The 16,176-nt window shown below is 42.5% G+C and overlaps 1 protein-coding gene across 4 annotated transcripts in view; it reads left to right on the top strand.

Annotated features, from left to right (window-relative positions):
* schip1 (schwannomin interacting protein 1) overlaps positions 1 to 16,176 on the top strand; it is a 236,622-nt gene that overhangs the window by 181,225 nt on the left and 39,221 nt on the right. For 2 of the 4 annotated variants that reach the window (XM_085243594.1, XM_085243592.1), the window contains exon 9: positions 14,848 to 15,624. In XM_085243594.1, the coding sequence (XP_085099720.1) occupies positions 14,848 to 15,624 (777 nt within the window). Of the gene's footprint in view, positions 1 to 11,527; positions 12,051 to 12,805; positions 13,084 to 14,847; positions 15,625 to 16,176 lie in introns of those variants that run through there. The other 2 variants (XM_085243596.1, XM_085243595.1) reach the window with 2 other exon arrangements.

Raw genomic sequence — 16,176 nt, 5'->3', positions numbered from 1 at the left:
TCCAGTTAGGAATGTTATTGAAAATGAGTATCAGGATTTGTATCGTCCAAATGCCAATGTTCTCCTACAACAACTTGAAGAAGACTTTTAAGGACACAAACTATTAATATGTAAAAAGTATGAAAGGCATGATGCCCTGCAGCATATGCATCAGAATAAGACTTAACCATCCGAGTCACTGGGAAACACATGGCTCTTCTCTGTAATTACGGTAATAAACAAAGAGGCCCAAGATTGCAGCTTGTCTGTTGAAGAGGCTGATAGTTAAATTAAATGTAAAGACTGCTTTTGGTTTTACCCGATACACAGTATTTGAACACTGATACACCACAACAGTGGATTTCAAATCAAACATTCAAGGTCTGTTTAAGTGCAGACTTTCAGCTTCATTCTAGGAGTTTAATAAAAAATTGGAACAGACTGTTGAGGAAATAAAGTTATTTTTATACCTAGCCTCCCATTTTCAGAGGCTCAGAAGTAACTGGACTAGCTAACATATCAGGATTGTTTTTAATGCTTAAATGAAAATCCTTTGCAGTCACTGATTGCCCCAAAATCCTGGACTCATGGACATCACCAAATGCTCTCTCTTCCTTGGAGATGGTCTGTCAGGCCTTTACTGCTGCTACCTTTGGTTGCTGCTTGTTTGTTAGTCTTGGAATTGCCTGTGGGTAACTGAAAAACATCCTCTGTTGAGCTTAGATCAGGTGACAGTCTTGGCCATTGAAGAATATCACATCTTTGCCTTGAGAAACTCTTGGGTTGCTTTTACACTCTGCTTTGGGTTATTATCCATGTGTGCTGTGAAGCACGTTTGGTTGAGTCTCATCAGTGAGTATAGTCCTGTACACTTCACAATTCATCCTGCCTCTTCTATCAGCAATCACCTCATCAGTAATTACTACTGACCCAGTTCCAAAAGCACCTATACATGCTCATGCTATAATGCTGCCTTCACCAGTTTTGACAGATAATGTGGAAGGCTTTGGATCATGAGCCGTTTCTCTCCTTTGCTGCACTTTTCTCTGTCCATCCTTCTGGCACAAGATCATATTGGTTTCTGTCTAAAGAATTCTTTTCCATTAATGTGGAGGCTCAGAGTCTAATCTGACCTCTTATTCTTTAGTGTAACCAGTGGTTTGCACCTTGCAACCCTCTGTATTTATATCCATAAAGGTGTCTCTTGACTGTAGACTTCGCCTACCTCCTCAAGACTGCTCATTTGATTGGATATTGTGAAGTTGTTTCATTTAACTGTGGGAATAATTCTGCTATCACTCACTCACTCTTCTGCTGATCAGTGTCTTCCTTCTTTTTAAGAACGATTCTAAATCGGTCTGCTTCAGTTTTTGCTGTTTCTCCAAAAGTTTATTTTTTTTCAGTGATGGCCTCCATCACTTGCATCAACATCTCTTTGGGCCTCATACAGAGAGTTCCAGTGAAAAGTCCAAAACTTCAAGCTCAACGCTTGGCATTAACTCTAGATCTTTTATCTACTTAATTTATCAGTTAATTGCTCATCAGTTAATTATCCGATTACTTTTGAACCTTGGAAAATGATATATGCAAAACAAGGACTGCTGAAAGTCTCCACTTTAATCGTATCTCGCTTGATCAGTGTGGTGATGTGCAGAGGCAAAACTACAAAAATTATATATTTGTCTAAAAACTTCCTTTTTTTGACTAAAATCAAAAAAGAGAAAAGGGGAATCTGTGTTTAAAGGACTGCTGAGAGGCAATTAGCACTCAAGCACAGATTTTTGTCTTAATGCTGATAAAATTTTAGAATCATTCAGTGTGTCATTAATTTGTGAACTTTGGGGTTTAGACAAAGTACTTAATTACCTGCTTTAATTACCGCAAGGATTCTTGGAATTCGTGTGTGGATGGACTCTGGTATACATTTTAGACAGAACCGGGTTAAACAAATATGATTTATGCAGAAAAAACACCTTCCTGTGTTTGTTGACACTTTTGTGTCAACTTTTATTTTGTCTAAAATTTTAAAATGCATAATTTTTCTTATTTTTGTTGTTGAAAAAACATTTTGGAAATACTGCTTTTATAGAGGGTACTTTAAACTAGAGATGGACCGATCCGATATTACGTATCGGTATCGGTCCGATACTGACCTAAATTACTGGATCGGATATCGGAGAAAAATAAAAAATGTAATCCGATCCATTAAATATCACGAAAGCACCTCACAAAACTTGCAACACGCTGTAACTCACCTCAGAACGTTAGCAGTCGGAGCAGTATGCGTCACGTGATAGAGCAGCTGTGGCATGCCGGACCTGTCGGTGGTCTGGATAGCATTTGGAGCTTCGCTAGCAACCTGGCATTTCATCTCCGACAAAGTTATCCCCGAGAGAAGTAAAGCAAGTGTGTAAGTCCATCTCTGAATGTTTGTAAAGCATTCCCACGTTAAGCTTAACAAGCGACTGCCTCTCGCTCTCCGGCTGCTACTTCAATCGTGAAACTGATCAGCTGATCGGCTTTTCTGTCGCGACTCCGTTTGTTTTTGGCCCACTTTGCACCAGAAAGAGGAAACCAGCGGCTGAACAACAGCAGAACGTTTAAGCTTGATAAGCTGTTGTTAGAATTTATTTAATATTACTTTCTACTCGAGGATCTTTTTCTACGCAGCTGACGGCTGTAACTGTGCAGGGGCGGATCTAGCAAAGTTTAGCCAGGGGGGCCGATAGGGCATGAACAGGGAAAAGGGGGCACAAAGACAGACTTTTCTTTCTTATTCTCATTTAAAATGTCTAGCTTTTAATAAATAATTATCTGACACCCAAAGTTTTAATTTGATGTAAAATGAATAGAAGTCAATTACTGTATATAGTGACTATTAAGTCTAATATATATACCCTAGTAAGCTATAGTACTTTTTACTTTGGGAAGGTACCATCTGTGCAGTCTGCAATTTTGTTGAAGAAAGATGTTGAATCTATTTAATATTTCTTGAAAAATAATTGATTTCTGTGCATTTTTTTTTCACACTGCATCAAATTAAGGTTGATTACGTCGATTAAGCATCATGAGGTGGCGCGTGAGGGGTGGTTCTCTATTTTTTATTTATTTATGTTGTTGCTGGGAGTTGGAACCCTGTTAGTTAGGTTGCTTAATATTTACGCTAAGTACTCTTTAAAATACCAGAATAGGGAGGATGGTGTAGGTTTAAGTTTATTAGATTGATCAGTATTGCTGAACTATGAAATATTTTTTTTGTATACAGGTATAACAGAATAGCTTTAGTGTAGTTGTTGTTTTAAACTTGAGTATGAACTTGCAGACTTGCAAAATGCAGCAAGATATTTTAAAAAACAGTTTTGTTGATTAAAAAACACTATATCGGATTCATATCGGTATCGGCAGATATCCAAATTTATGATATCGGTATCGGTATCGGACATAAAAAAGTGGTATCGTGCCATCTCTACTTTAAACTAATGTAAATGTCTGGGTGATAATTGATCGGTCATGCCAGATAAAATAGGTTGCATTTGGTCTCGCTGAAGGTTTCGCAAATGTTAAAAACACAATATTTACCCATTTATTTGAACCTTTAAAGTTTAAAGCTCTTAAGATAATACTTCACACTGCAGAGTAAGTTACATCAGCGACCTGTCAGATGTATTGAAATCCCAGAGCCACCTGCTGCCACCTCAAGACAAGACAGTATAGCAAGGACACTACAGCTGCTGTTCTTCTTTGTCATGAAGGCACATCTCACGCTGATACAGTGTATTTCATTTCAATCAGTGATTGCAGCTCTGCCAGTTACTGCCTCTGTCAAGTAGTATACAAACAGGACTGGGCCTGTGTCATTGGATCCCCAATTCTGCCTTCCTGTGGTTCTTATATATCTTATAACAGTGATATATACGTTTACTATTAGTTGTGGTATTTTTCTGTTATTACGAATGATTCTGGGAGACATCAATAACCAATTTAGACAGTGTACCATTCATGTATTACTGCAACTTTCTAATTAAGTATAGCTGACCTTAAGAACACTTTGGATGCATTCAAAGGGTATAAGCTGAAGGTCATCAGTGCTCATTTTAGTGCCAGACTGGTTCTAAAACCTGCAGACTAGTGTGAAATACATGGCCTGTTTTCGACTGGGTGAAAAAGATTCACTGCAAAGAATAGAATAGCCTCCTTTTGTCATATCACCCATCAACCTATTTCCTTTCTTTTTCCAGCTCATTCAGTCCTTCCTAGTTTAATTTGCTCCTTAAATCACCTCCCGCTGCCTCTCCTCTCTCTTCCTCTCCAATCTCTGGATGTTTATTTGTTTATGAGAGGAGGTTGGGAACAGCAGGTGCGAGGCCTGCACAAAACACCAGAGAAGTGATTGAATTTGGTGTGGGCAGTAAATTGTGTGGACATATGCGCACTGCACAGCGTGGAGATGGGCACAGGGCAGTGTGGATGCATATCTCTGTCTGGCTGTATTGCTGACAGGGCGCAGAAACCACAGAGTAGGGGTGCCAGGCGGCATCAGAGAGCGAGTGAGCGAAAGAGACTGAGGATTGGGACCTGACATAGTTTCAGAGTCTCTGTCTCTATAATCTGACTCTTAAATTGTCGTGGATGTTTTCTGCCATGTTGCAGAAAGAGAAGAAGAGAGCTGAGTGTGTTTTGGGGAAAAGTAAAGAGGAGTGAGAGCATTAGGACCGTCATGCAAACCTTCAAGTGTCTTCTGTGGCATTCAGGAAAATGTTCTCCACAGTCCTGAGCCCGAGTCTTTCCACGGCCCCACAGGACGCCTCCCCTGGCTGAGCTAATTGATCAGATTACAAACCTTTGCTTCTTTCACTCTAATTAGCATTAGTGCGCCGTCAACTAAATAGGTCGGGAGCAGGTCTCGGTCCTCGACTCTTGCAAGCGATTAAGATCTTTTGCCACAGCGGTGACTATGGTCATAACTTCATTAATGACTTGGATGACTTTTTCCAACTCTGCTGGTCGCAGTCCCCCTGGGGAGGTTACGTCTGAAATTTGCTTCCCTGCAGCATAACGATCTTTGACTAGATTTAGCAGGCTTCTAGTTTTACTTTGTAGCTGTTTAGATGTATGCCAACCATATTGGTTTTGATTAATCATGTTTGTTATCGTGATCATCCTCTCACTGATAACTATGGTGTTAGAAACTATCATTTTCATCAGCACAAGCATGGCTGTAATCATTCTGATTTCGCCAGTGATTATCATTAGAGACATTCTCATCTTCCTCAACATCTACATCTCTGTAATTGTCTTCCTCCTCCCCCTCTGTAACACTATATACTCTTCCTTCCTCACATTTATCACTGTCTGAGTTCCCACCCAATCTCTCTTTATGGTTATGGCCATATGCACATATTCTGGTCTTTTCTGTAATTGCTAGTTTGGATTTAAAGCTTCTTTATGAATGCTAAGCTGTGCAAAACACTGTCTACCACTGTGAGCGAGCCATTTATCCTATAAACCAAGCTAGATTAAACAAATTTGGTCTCAGTTTGTCCACACTGCACATGCTACACTGCAGACTGGAACCTGACGTGCTTCCCATTTAAATGAATCTAATAGCTGTGAGTGCTTGTATGTACGTTGGACAAGATGTTGCTCTCACAATTCATTTCACACTTCGTTAGCAAGTGAAATTGTTGGTTGGATATACAGTATAGGAGGGAAGATCAATATATTACAGTCAGGTATTAGCGCTGCAGTCAGACACGGGCATCGGGGTTCGACAGATTGTGTAAACACCATTTCAGAAACACAATACGAAGTGCAGGGCTATGCCTCACAGCACACATACACACACTTACATATAGTTTCCTGGGAAATAAAGAACACCCAGAAATTCACAGACACACACACACACACAGACTTTTTTCTTTCAGTCCCCCAGTAATTTGAATGGAGTAAATCATCATTGTGTTTGGGAAGGAGATTGATGGCCAGGCTCAATGGTTTGGCCACCCATTCTATTTAGAACAGCGGGTCAGTCGGCCAGTTACGGATCCAACCTCTATTGTTGCCACCTGACATCTCTATTCATCATCACACAGTCTGCATCCTGCCGCTGCTGTCTCAAGGCACAAACTGCTTTGTGTGGTACTTTGTGTGCATGTTGCAGGAAATGTGGCAAAAAGATGTATGTACTCAGAGGCTTTTGATGTATTAAAATGAATAACAGTGTAAATAACTCGTCCTTTAATGACTTGGGGTGTATTAGAACTGCACGGGAGAGTTTAACGCTTCATTGTGATGTAGCATGTATGGAATACATGTTATTTTATTATCTGCTCCTTTTGTTGCCTGCCTAATACATTTTGTAATTTAGGTTCTGTAAAGAAAAAATAGTATTATTATATAACTTTTACAATAATGTGATGCTTATATTTTGAATGATCAGATTTAGCGTGTACTGGAGATATTCTGGTCTTGTTGTTTTCTTTTGTTAATAGGTTTTTAACTGATTTTCCAGACAATTTAGTCTGAAACGCTTTTTATTTATATTGCAGAATTGAACTGTAATTTGAATAGGAGTATGCCTCAAAAGTAACACATCACATCAGTGTTTTGTAATTTATTATGTATTTTTTATTACATTTGACACAATATTTAGGTTTATATTGAAATTTGTGTCCAGTGTTGAATTAAAGTTCATTTTTTGGGGGGATAAGATGGATAAAAGGAGACAGGAGAGTAGAGAGACGGGGATGACATACAGGAATTGGTCTGGGATGGATTCAAATCAAGCTCCTTTAAGCTTAAAGGCTGCCCAGTCATCGTATTACAGCAGCTGCTCGTGGAGTTATTTTAACACTTTTTCAAACATGTTCAAATTTAGCAATAAAATATTTCAGGCTTTGCAGGGGTTCCTTCTTTAACTTCAAAACCATTTTAAAAACAATGTGAGCAGTGCCCAGTAGACTTCTGGCGGGTGTGCCCACCAAAGGTCTGCTCACCTGCTGGTTAAGGTTTGAGTTAGGCTTGCAGTGTATGTCATTATATGTCTGCCCGTGCCTTGTTAAGTGATAACCTATAATTTAGTGTCTCGAAAATAGTGCGTCATTGTCCAGCTGTTATGATGTTGGGGTATGGGCAGCTTCCACGAATCCACCCAACTACATACGAGTGTTGCACATTGTTTCCTTCCTCCTGCAGTTGACAAACAGACTCATCGCTGCTGGCGTGACCAAAAAATTGAATTTGAGTGTAATGAGATCTCTAACAAGTTGAGCTAATTTTATAAACTCACTCAAATGACGCCAACACCAAAGAACATTTTACTTTGGATGTGTTAATAGACACTCTTAGGGAGCTGCAGCAGTTTGGAAATATTGAAGTCTTAAACATTTACAATTTTTGCTGTGTTCTTGCATGTTTGATTATATTCTCCTACGTGACTTTGCTCATATTTGTTCATTTATTTGTGATGCACAGTCACTATTCATAGAGCTATAGTTATTCATAACATTTCCTGTTTTTTCATTGTTATCATTTTATACTGCTATGCAGTTTCTGTGTAAATGTCACAACTTATTCCCTGTGACAGAGAGCAGTGTGTTTTGAAGAGAAGCTGTGCAATGATAATGGCCTTGCTAGATGTGTTTTACTGAAGACTGCTTACACTTACTTGCTTCAAGTTGCCTTTGTTTTCAACAGTTTCCACTAGCAACCTAAGCTGAGCTGTTAATGTTTTTATATAGTTACAGTTTTGAGGAGGAGGTAACAACATAGCCCGAAGTATGGGTAGAAATCTGCATATGTACTCACCGTAGTAAAGAGCACAACTTCTTGACACAAAAGCTTTAAGTGGGTAGTAGAAGTGTGGACAGGGTATGAGGGAAGTATAAAGATTTCATGACAGCCAGGATTGTGTCTTCTTCACCTAAAAAAGACATGACACTGTGAAAGAACTGTGTGTTGAGTGTCTGGTCTCTTTTTGCCCCGTGTTACTCATAACCAGGCAGGACATTTCCCATCTGCAGGTTGTACCACAGTCATGTTTCTGATGCTTCATTTTCTGTCAGCTGGCTCAGTCAGAGTTTGATTTCAGGGTGAACTCCCTTTCTCAGTCCCCGAAAAGAAGGAAGTGAGAGGGAGAAGAGAGAATCCTCCAAGGTCACTTTTGGTGTCTCTCCACTGGAGTCAGTGAGTTCCTGACAAGCCAGAGACAGGTTCAATTTCTCGCTGACTGTCAGGAGCTCCCTGTTTTTTAAATGCCTGTGAGACAGATATAAGCAGAGGAAGATGTTGCCTGACTTTTCAGTATTATCTGAGGGGCATTCTTTTCTCCAGCCTTATCTCTCTGTCAGTAATGGGCCTTCTGTGATTCCTGCCAGATATCTGCTACGGATGGACTGGTAGGCTGGCAGATAGAGCAAAGCTTTCCCAGATACTGTAGATCTAGAATGGGCTGTTTTTCCACGTGTTCCTGCCCCTCGGTGATTGGTAAAGCCGGGTGACCGGCAGTTTGACAGGCACCGCACCTCTGCTTCTTAGTAAAGTAGAGGAGGGAAAAACAAGAGTGGGAGGAATGAATGATCTGAGGCGATGGAAGTGTTGCATGGTGAACTATCTTTGACCACCCCCTCAATCAAAAGTACAGAAAAAAAGGCATCTTTTTTTGCCAGGTGTGATGAGGACATGCATCACAGAGCTTTGATGTGACAGATCATGGACGTCTTCATCTGGCCCTCCTGGCTCTGAGCTTGTTGCTGCTTTTATTGTTTTGTGGAACAACCCACTGAAGGGTAGGATGCCATGTCAAAACTGTTTTTAGAGACTTTGACGCTAAAGAGGAATGGAAACTTCAAAGACAGCAAACTGTGTGTGCCTGCGTGAGTGCAAGAGTGACCTAAACAATGCTGCCCTCCTGTTGACAAATTAATGATAAATTAATTGCCTGGTGAGCATGTGAACTTACAGTCTTCAAATTCTCTACAGGATAACCCCAACCCCCCCAAAGCAGTTTATCCGCCTTACAGGCTCTGAGTTAACTCTACAACTCTTCATTTTACTTGACTATGACCGATTAATGTTTGGGGAATTAGGGAGGAAATGCAGAGGGGTGGAGTGGAAGGGCTGATAAGAGAGTTGAAAGCAGCAGTGGGGAATGGAGTGGTACCAATAGGCAGGACTCCTGCTGTCTCCTCTTTAGGGAGATCCCTACTAGTGCTGTCCCTACTGCAGTGTAAGGACAGGCTCAGCCAGGGGTCTTTGAAGTACTGCTCTCTTATTATATGGATGAACTCCTTTGTGCTACTATTATATATGCAACGCACCATATCGGAAGACAGCTCCCATCCTTCAAAAAAAACTACAAATCTCTGCAGAGCCCAGCCGGCGTGCAGAAAGGCTAAAGCTGTGAGGGACTGAGAGATTCTCAACATCATTGCTGTAGTGCTTTTATATTTTCAGATGTTTGGCTTACCACTCGAGAGACACAGAACAGCCTCTAATCAAAACACTCATTATAAAAAAGCTTTGGACTGCATTTTACTCCTGCGGTGGTTGAGATTGGGTTATCATTGACATTTAGCTTGATCTCGATTTCGTGCTATGTAAATTACCAGCTGCTGCAAGAAGAAACAGAATGCAACATGGAGATATCATGCCAAGTTGGTGTTAACCCCTCTTCAGCTCTGACACCGCAGCTGACATCTGTGTGTGTGTGTGTGTGTGTGTGTGTGTGTGTGTGTGTGTGTGTGTGTGTGTGTGTGTGTGTGTGTGTGTGTGTGTGTGTGTGTGTGTGTGTGTGTGTGACAACTCATTTGACTGGTTTAGTGACTTCATACAATCAAAGCCGTCCCTACGAAGGAAAAAAGTAAATCAATTAAAATAAAATAAACATTAATACAGATTAATACATGCCAAAAAAGAAGTGAGCATCTGCTGCAATCACAGTGGAAAGTTGTCTTACATCCATCTGACTGATGTCGTTAATTATATGATTTAGTGCAATTTAGAGTTGTAAGTAACAATTATTTTCATTACTGATGATTTTTTTCTTGAAAATGTGATTGCCCAGGAAAATAGAGTTGCCACTGATTTTTTTCTTTGTCTATCCAACAGCCCAAAACACATTCAATGCCTTAATTCTTCATGGCATATATTCAACAAGGTGCTGGAAACATTCTTCTGAGATTTTGGTCCATATTGGCACGACAACTTCACACAGTTGCTGCAAATTTATTGGCTCTACATCCATGACGTGACTCTCGCATTCCACCACATCCTAAAGGTGCTCTACTGGACTGAGATCCAGTGACTGTGGAGACCATTTGAGTGCAGTGAACTTCATTTCATGTCCAAGAAACCAGTTTAAGATGGCACGTTATCCTGCTGATACTTAGGAGCCCAAGATGTGCCAAGGAAACATTCCCCGCACCATTTCATCACCATTAGCAGCCCGAACCGTTGATACAAAGCGGGATGGATCAACGCTTCCATGTTGTTTAAGCCAAATTCTGACCTAACCATCTACATGCTGCAGTGCAGAGTCTCATCAGACCAGGCAACATTTTTCCAATCTTCAACTGTCCAATTTTGTTGAGCCGATATGAATCAAAGCTTCAGTTTCCTGTTCTTAACTGAGAGGTGTTGGACTCGGTGTGGTCTTCTGCTGCCCATCTGCTTCAAAGTTGCACATCTGTGTTCGAGGATGCTCTCCTGCATACCTTGCTTGTAATGAATGGTTGAGTTGCTGTTGCCTTCCTATCACATCTTCTCTGACCTCTGACCCCAATAAAAGAACTGCCATTCACTGAATATTTTCTCTTGTTTGGAAAAGCTGTATAGATGTGAGCATACCTGAGGATTCCCGTAGTGCAGCATAGCCATATGCAATCAAGTGTTTGGTAGTCAGCTTGCACTTTTGTGCTGTAGCTGAATAACTATTTATTTTTACAGTAAAAGTGCTGTTATTACAGTGTGTTTTGACTTTGCTTATACCTTTAATGGCCTTTTAAACACGTTTTGCGTGGCTCTCTGGCTGTGGGGCTATGCAGACTTTAGTGTAAATCACCTGAATACTCCCCTGTGTGGCATGATCTCAACACAAACTGAATGTTATAACCTTCACGAGGTTGGATTTATTGCCGGGCTGTTGCATTGGATTGCACTAGGTGTACCATTAAAATGGTAATTCAGTGTAAGATGAAAATGACAGTCTTTGCTGTAAATGTTTGAAGCCAAATAGAAGATGTAACAACAGGGTGTGGGGGGTGTTCTTGATATCCTTGAGTTTTATAAGGGCTCTAAAACAAGTCTGAAACTATTCTATATTCACAACACCAGAAGTATGTTTAATAATTCACCTAGATAGTTTCCTCCTTTTTATATCTCTCCATCTCGCTCACTCTCTTTCTTACGACCATTTGCAAGGTCAGTGGGTGCAGAAGGTTGGGCTTTAGTTGTGTTTTTCCGTCGTCACTCCTCAGAGTGGCAGGCTGCGACAGACTTAAATAGGGAGGGAGAGAAAGAGAGTCTCCACAAATATAAGATCTGTGTCTGTCGGGGAGCAGCGGCATGCTTGTAGTGCGCTTAGTTTTTAAGTCTTGTTTCTGAGTAATAACTGGGCAATAAACGTTGTGTGGAATTTCTATAACGTGCGCAAACCCACAGTGTAAGGGGACGCACTTTTACTCACAGGCTATTTATTTCCCGGCTGACGTGGGAGCGAGAGAGCGCTGGCTAAACTGTCGGCTGGGCATCTCTGCGCGCCGGGAAGAAGAGGAGAGAAAGCAGCGTTGACCTGCTGGGATTTAAAGACATCCGCGTTATTGTTTGTATTTTCTGTGAGGTCTCAGACTCCGGCTCTCTCCTCTGTGGGTAGACTACACACTCAGTTGCGATGACTGTACTGAATTATCCGCCGGCTGTCTGTAATTTCTCCAGCGAAACCAGCCCCACCGCCACCCGCCCTTAGAATAAAGCTGCTGTAAAGCGAGTCAGCACCGTCGCCGTTGTCTAACAGCTGGGATTTTACACTTTACCATGTCTTGAGACGTGGAAGGGAAGCTGCAAAGATGATGACAGTGAGTATGGATTCGTTTAAATGACAGTGATGTTGCATCGAGACTACTTTTAGCTCATCTCCCGGCTTCGGCTTTAATTTTGACCGATAATGGTGGTACTGAGTAGGGGTCAGCTTGGTCACAGTAGCGGGTGACATCCGCGGTGTGATTGTGTGATATCTGGGCGTTTCTGTCACCGCTGTTGCCGGGGGCATCGGGTTCCTCCTGGGACTTTTTTGGGAACATTACATCATTTGAGTAGCCTATGAATGACTGTGCAAATTGAAGAAACACATGCGGGTTGCCTTTATTTATTTATTTCTTATGACGTGAGTGCTGTCTTGTTCCAGTCGGTGTTTCTGTTTCAATAAATATGTTGCCAGATGTAATCGTGCGGCTGCCACGCGTGGAGAAATGTCACTTGGTCTGAGCTCGACGCACGCAAAAGACTGGGCGTATGCGATGATGCCCCTTTGGAAACGACCGACAGAGTTGTGAGAGTAGTCTTTGGCATAAATTAAAAGGCCAGCCCCCACACCCACCCCGAACACCCAAACGCCCGCCCGGCTGCTGCGGGATGGAGGGGAATAGGTGCAGCTGTCAATTTGCATGTATTCCCGTATTTTGTTGGCCGAATCCAGCCTATAGTCTGCCTGCGCTCGCTTAATCCCACGGCGGATCAGCTTTAGCAGCCCCAGTCTGCCCTCATACAGCGCCTTCCGCCTCTTTCTCTATTCTATTTTCTCTAAATACTTTACATAATTAAATTATTTTTAATCGGGCTCTCGTGACCGTCGTGTATCGACGCGTTAACGCGCAGACACCCGGCGGTGTTTGGAGGCTACAGGAAATGAGAATTAACACTTGAAGAAAAGGATTGGTGACCGAGATTTTGAAACGCGATCGTAGCTTGGATATAGGCTACTCTGCTTCTGCTTAGCGGTCTTTCCACGCTGGGGAGGAAAGCCCACCCAGTTCCTGAATCTATTTCTTTACTTATAAAGGGTGGCGAAACCAAAATGAAAGCCTGGTGAGGCTTTTCATGAGCAAGCCGGTAAGGTTGTTGTCTTCTGTAAGCTCCTGATAAACTGATCACGAATCCGAAAATACGAACAGCCTTGCTACATTTCCAAGCCTAAATGTTACACTGTGTTTTACAATCTCATAACAGTGACGGATGGCGCACTGGGATGCTAAAAACGGCTCTAATCAATTACTATAGCATTAGCCCACAAGAGCGCAGGTATAGTGTCGTGCGCCCTTAAGTCCTCCCCCTTCATTTGTAAACACAAAGAAGCTCCTGGAGCTTTTCATGCCAGGAAACTGATTATGGGATGTTACATGTTGTTACTGTCTGGGAAATGAAACTAATGAGACGTTCTTGTGCTGAACTTGTTCATCACGCAGGGAATTAATACTAAATTTGCTCTCCTTCCAGTCAAACTGAAGGTCTCAACACCTCAGTGGCTATGCACTACACAACCAAAGTTTTCTTTCATAACATTGCTCTAACTAGGTAAGAACCACCTGCTGTGCTTCATGACAAAAATCTTATATTTTGTGTCCCCACTCCTGTATCTGGTGCAGACAGCATCCCTGCAGCAGCTCCTCTCCTATTCTCTTTGACCTGTTAGTATTTCACGCAGAAATGCAACGTCTTCAGCGGAGGGAGGCTTTATTTTTCTACACCACATCAGCACTTTTTATATCTAGTCTCTAAGATGCTGAGTCACATTCCCCCCCCACCCCCAGTGTAGATATTTTCTGCATGGTGTTGTGATGCCTGGTGTCTGCACAGGTGTGATCCAGTGGCCATGTCTCAAGAAAGCTTTTTGTCATTGAGATAATACTGTGTTAACATTTCTCTCTCATTTGTCTTCTGCAAGAGGCAAAACTACTGCAAGTCCTTGTGGTCTAAACCAGTAATCAGCAATCTTCATAATTAATTTCAGCTCATAATGCGGTCACGTAGGAATGTGTCGTTAATTTCTCTTTGCCCTGGGAGAGATTTTGGTGCGCTTTGCTTTTCATTATGCTTTAAAAGTGTTGAGGCTCCATGATAATGTGCTCCTTTAGAGACAAGACTAACTCTGTGAGAGAAGGCTCAGGTCAAGTTGAGATTTGTGGACGGCTGTAAACACCGTCGACGTTTTCATTAGCTGGGAACTAATCAGTCAGGTGGGGATTGGGGCGCTGCGGGAGCATCGCAGTCAAGGTTAGAGATCCGCTCCAGACTCATCTGTTCGTGTCACAGTTTGGTGTGTTGTGTACTGACATGTCGTTGTCACTCACTCTCAGCTCCTCACTGTTTTGTCCCTGTGGAGCTTAGCAGACGTAGGAGGGAATGGCAGCATTTATTATTCTGACATCTCTGGCCGCACAGACTCTGCCTTCGCTGTGTCTATGTGTGTCAAGCCATTAACGCATACACATTTAACAATGTACAGGAATGTAAAAGGAATGGGATTATCTGTTAGGCAAACAAGCAAGAGTAGGAGAGTCCAGAGCACTGCGAATTTAAGGCGAGAGGAAAACAAGTACAAAAGAGACAGTGACTGCAAAATGTTGTGCAGAAAGGAAGTTCCCTGCAGGACAGGAAGTTTTTGTGGTTGCCCGACTCAAACCACAATACCCGTGTGACTAATCTAAGTCTACACACTTCCCTAAATTCTTTTTGACGCCTCCTTTTTTTTTATGTCATTTCACTGATTCTGTCAGACCAACAACATGGCCCATGTTCCCTGTACCATATTTTTCTTTAGGGTACTGTCTCCCCAGTCCTAAATCTCTTTCTCTGTCTCTTCTTTTTTCATTACAGGATTATAGGGAGGATGGCATGGACCTGGGGAGTGATGCATCCAGTCGCTCCAGCTCAGAGTCCAACTCCAACAAGGTCACACCTTGCTCCCCTTCTCTTGACCTGGCTACTTTAGAGGACTACAAATCCTCCCCCTCTCTGGACCTGGTTACCTTAGAGGACTATGAGGAAGATGAGGACTACCAAGAGTATAAGAAGAAGGTGATAGAAGAGTGGGAGAGTGAGTATGGAGAGGACTATACCTCTCCACAGCCCTCTGGTGAGGGGGACGGCAGAGAAGGCATTGTGAGTGCTGACAGTGCTGGTGAAGGCTACAGGAAGACAGTGAACAGTCGCAGCCTTGCTGAAGAATTCCAGGATGTCAAGACCATCCCGCCCTTACCGACCCCCAGCGGACGCACCGCCACGTCATCCGCAGCCGTCCCCGATGAACTGAAGCAAAACGGCAATCTGATTTTGCCTAGGAACAACCAGCCCCAATCTCCTGGCACACCGCAGGCAGGCACGGGGACTCCTAAGTCCAGCCACCGGAGCACCAGTCAAGGCAGGGGGAGTCGCAGCAGTGGCGGAGGCAGTGGTGGAGGAGGAGGAAGTGTGGGGACTGTGGGGATAATGCGAGGATACAGAGAAGAGGAAGGGGTAGAAGAAGAGCCTCTGCCCACCATGGACTGGGCAGCCCTGGAGAGACACCTGGCTGGGCTGCAGTGCAGAGAGCAGGAGAACCATAACCTCAACCAAAACCAGAACCACAACATGGGCAAGACCAACTACACCTCAGTGAGTGTGCAAGGATTTTTCTTTTTTGTATGTTATTTTTGGGAGTTGAGATTTTGTCCTCTTTTATCTATGTGTGTCAGAGGTCATCAAACATAGTGCACCGATGGGCAGCTGTAATCCAGCAGTTATCTGTGTCAGACGGACCCAGGAAACATGAGGTCAGGTTAGCTGGAGGAAGGTCGAGAGATTAGTCAGCTAATGTAGCGCTAAGCTATGTGGCCCAGCTCCTATCCATTATGGAAGTCTGTACAGCTGGAAGGAAATGAAGTGGGGCAGCAAAGCAACAGGGTTTCAGTTCATCTTACTTCAGATTCAACTGGATGTCCAAGAAGTACACAGATTTAGCTGAGACAACTTTAAAACTATAGATCTACGACTAAGAGTTCATACTGATGAGTCCTGACAGCATTGTAACAACGATTTGTTGCTGACCTTAGAGAGTTACGTCTGTCTAACCTAATTTCTACAAGTTCTAAAAAAAAAAACCAGTTGTGGCCATGTAGTGTTTCTACCAGAAGAGGTCAGTGTTGCGTTGACATTAAGCAGAGAGGT

Source organism: Mchenga conophoros, linkage group LG14, assembly GCF_057382185.1.
Source record: "Mchenga conophoros isolate Kocher_MC1m ecotype Shallow Benthic linkage group LG14, M_conophoros_male_GT1.1, whole genome shotgun sequence".
Classification (NCBI taxonomy): domain Eukaryota; kingdom Metazoa; phylum Chordata; class Actinopteri; order Cichliformes; family Cichlidae; genus Mchenga; species Mchenga conophoros.
Note: the sequence above shows the minus strand (reverse complement) of the source record. Positions and strands in the feature narration are given on the sequence as shown.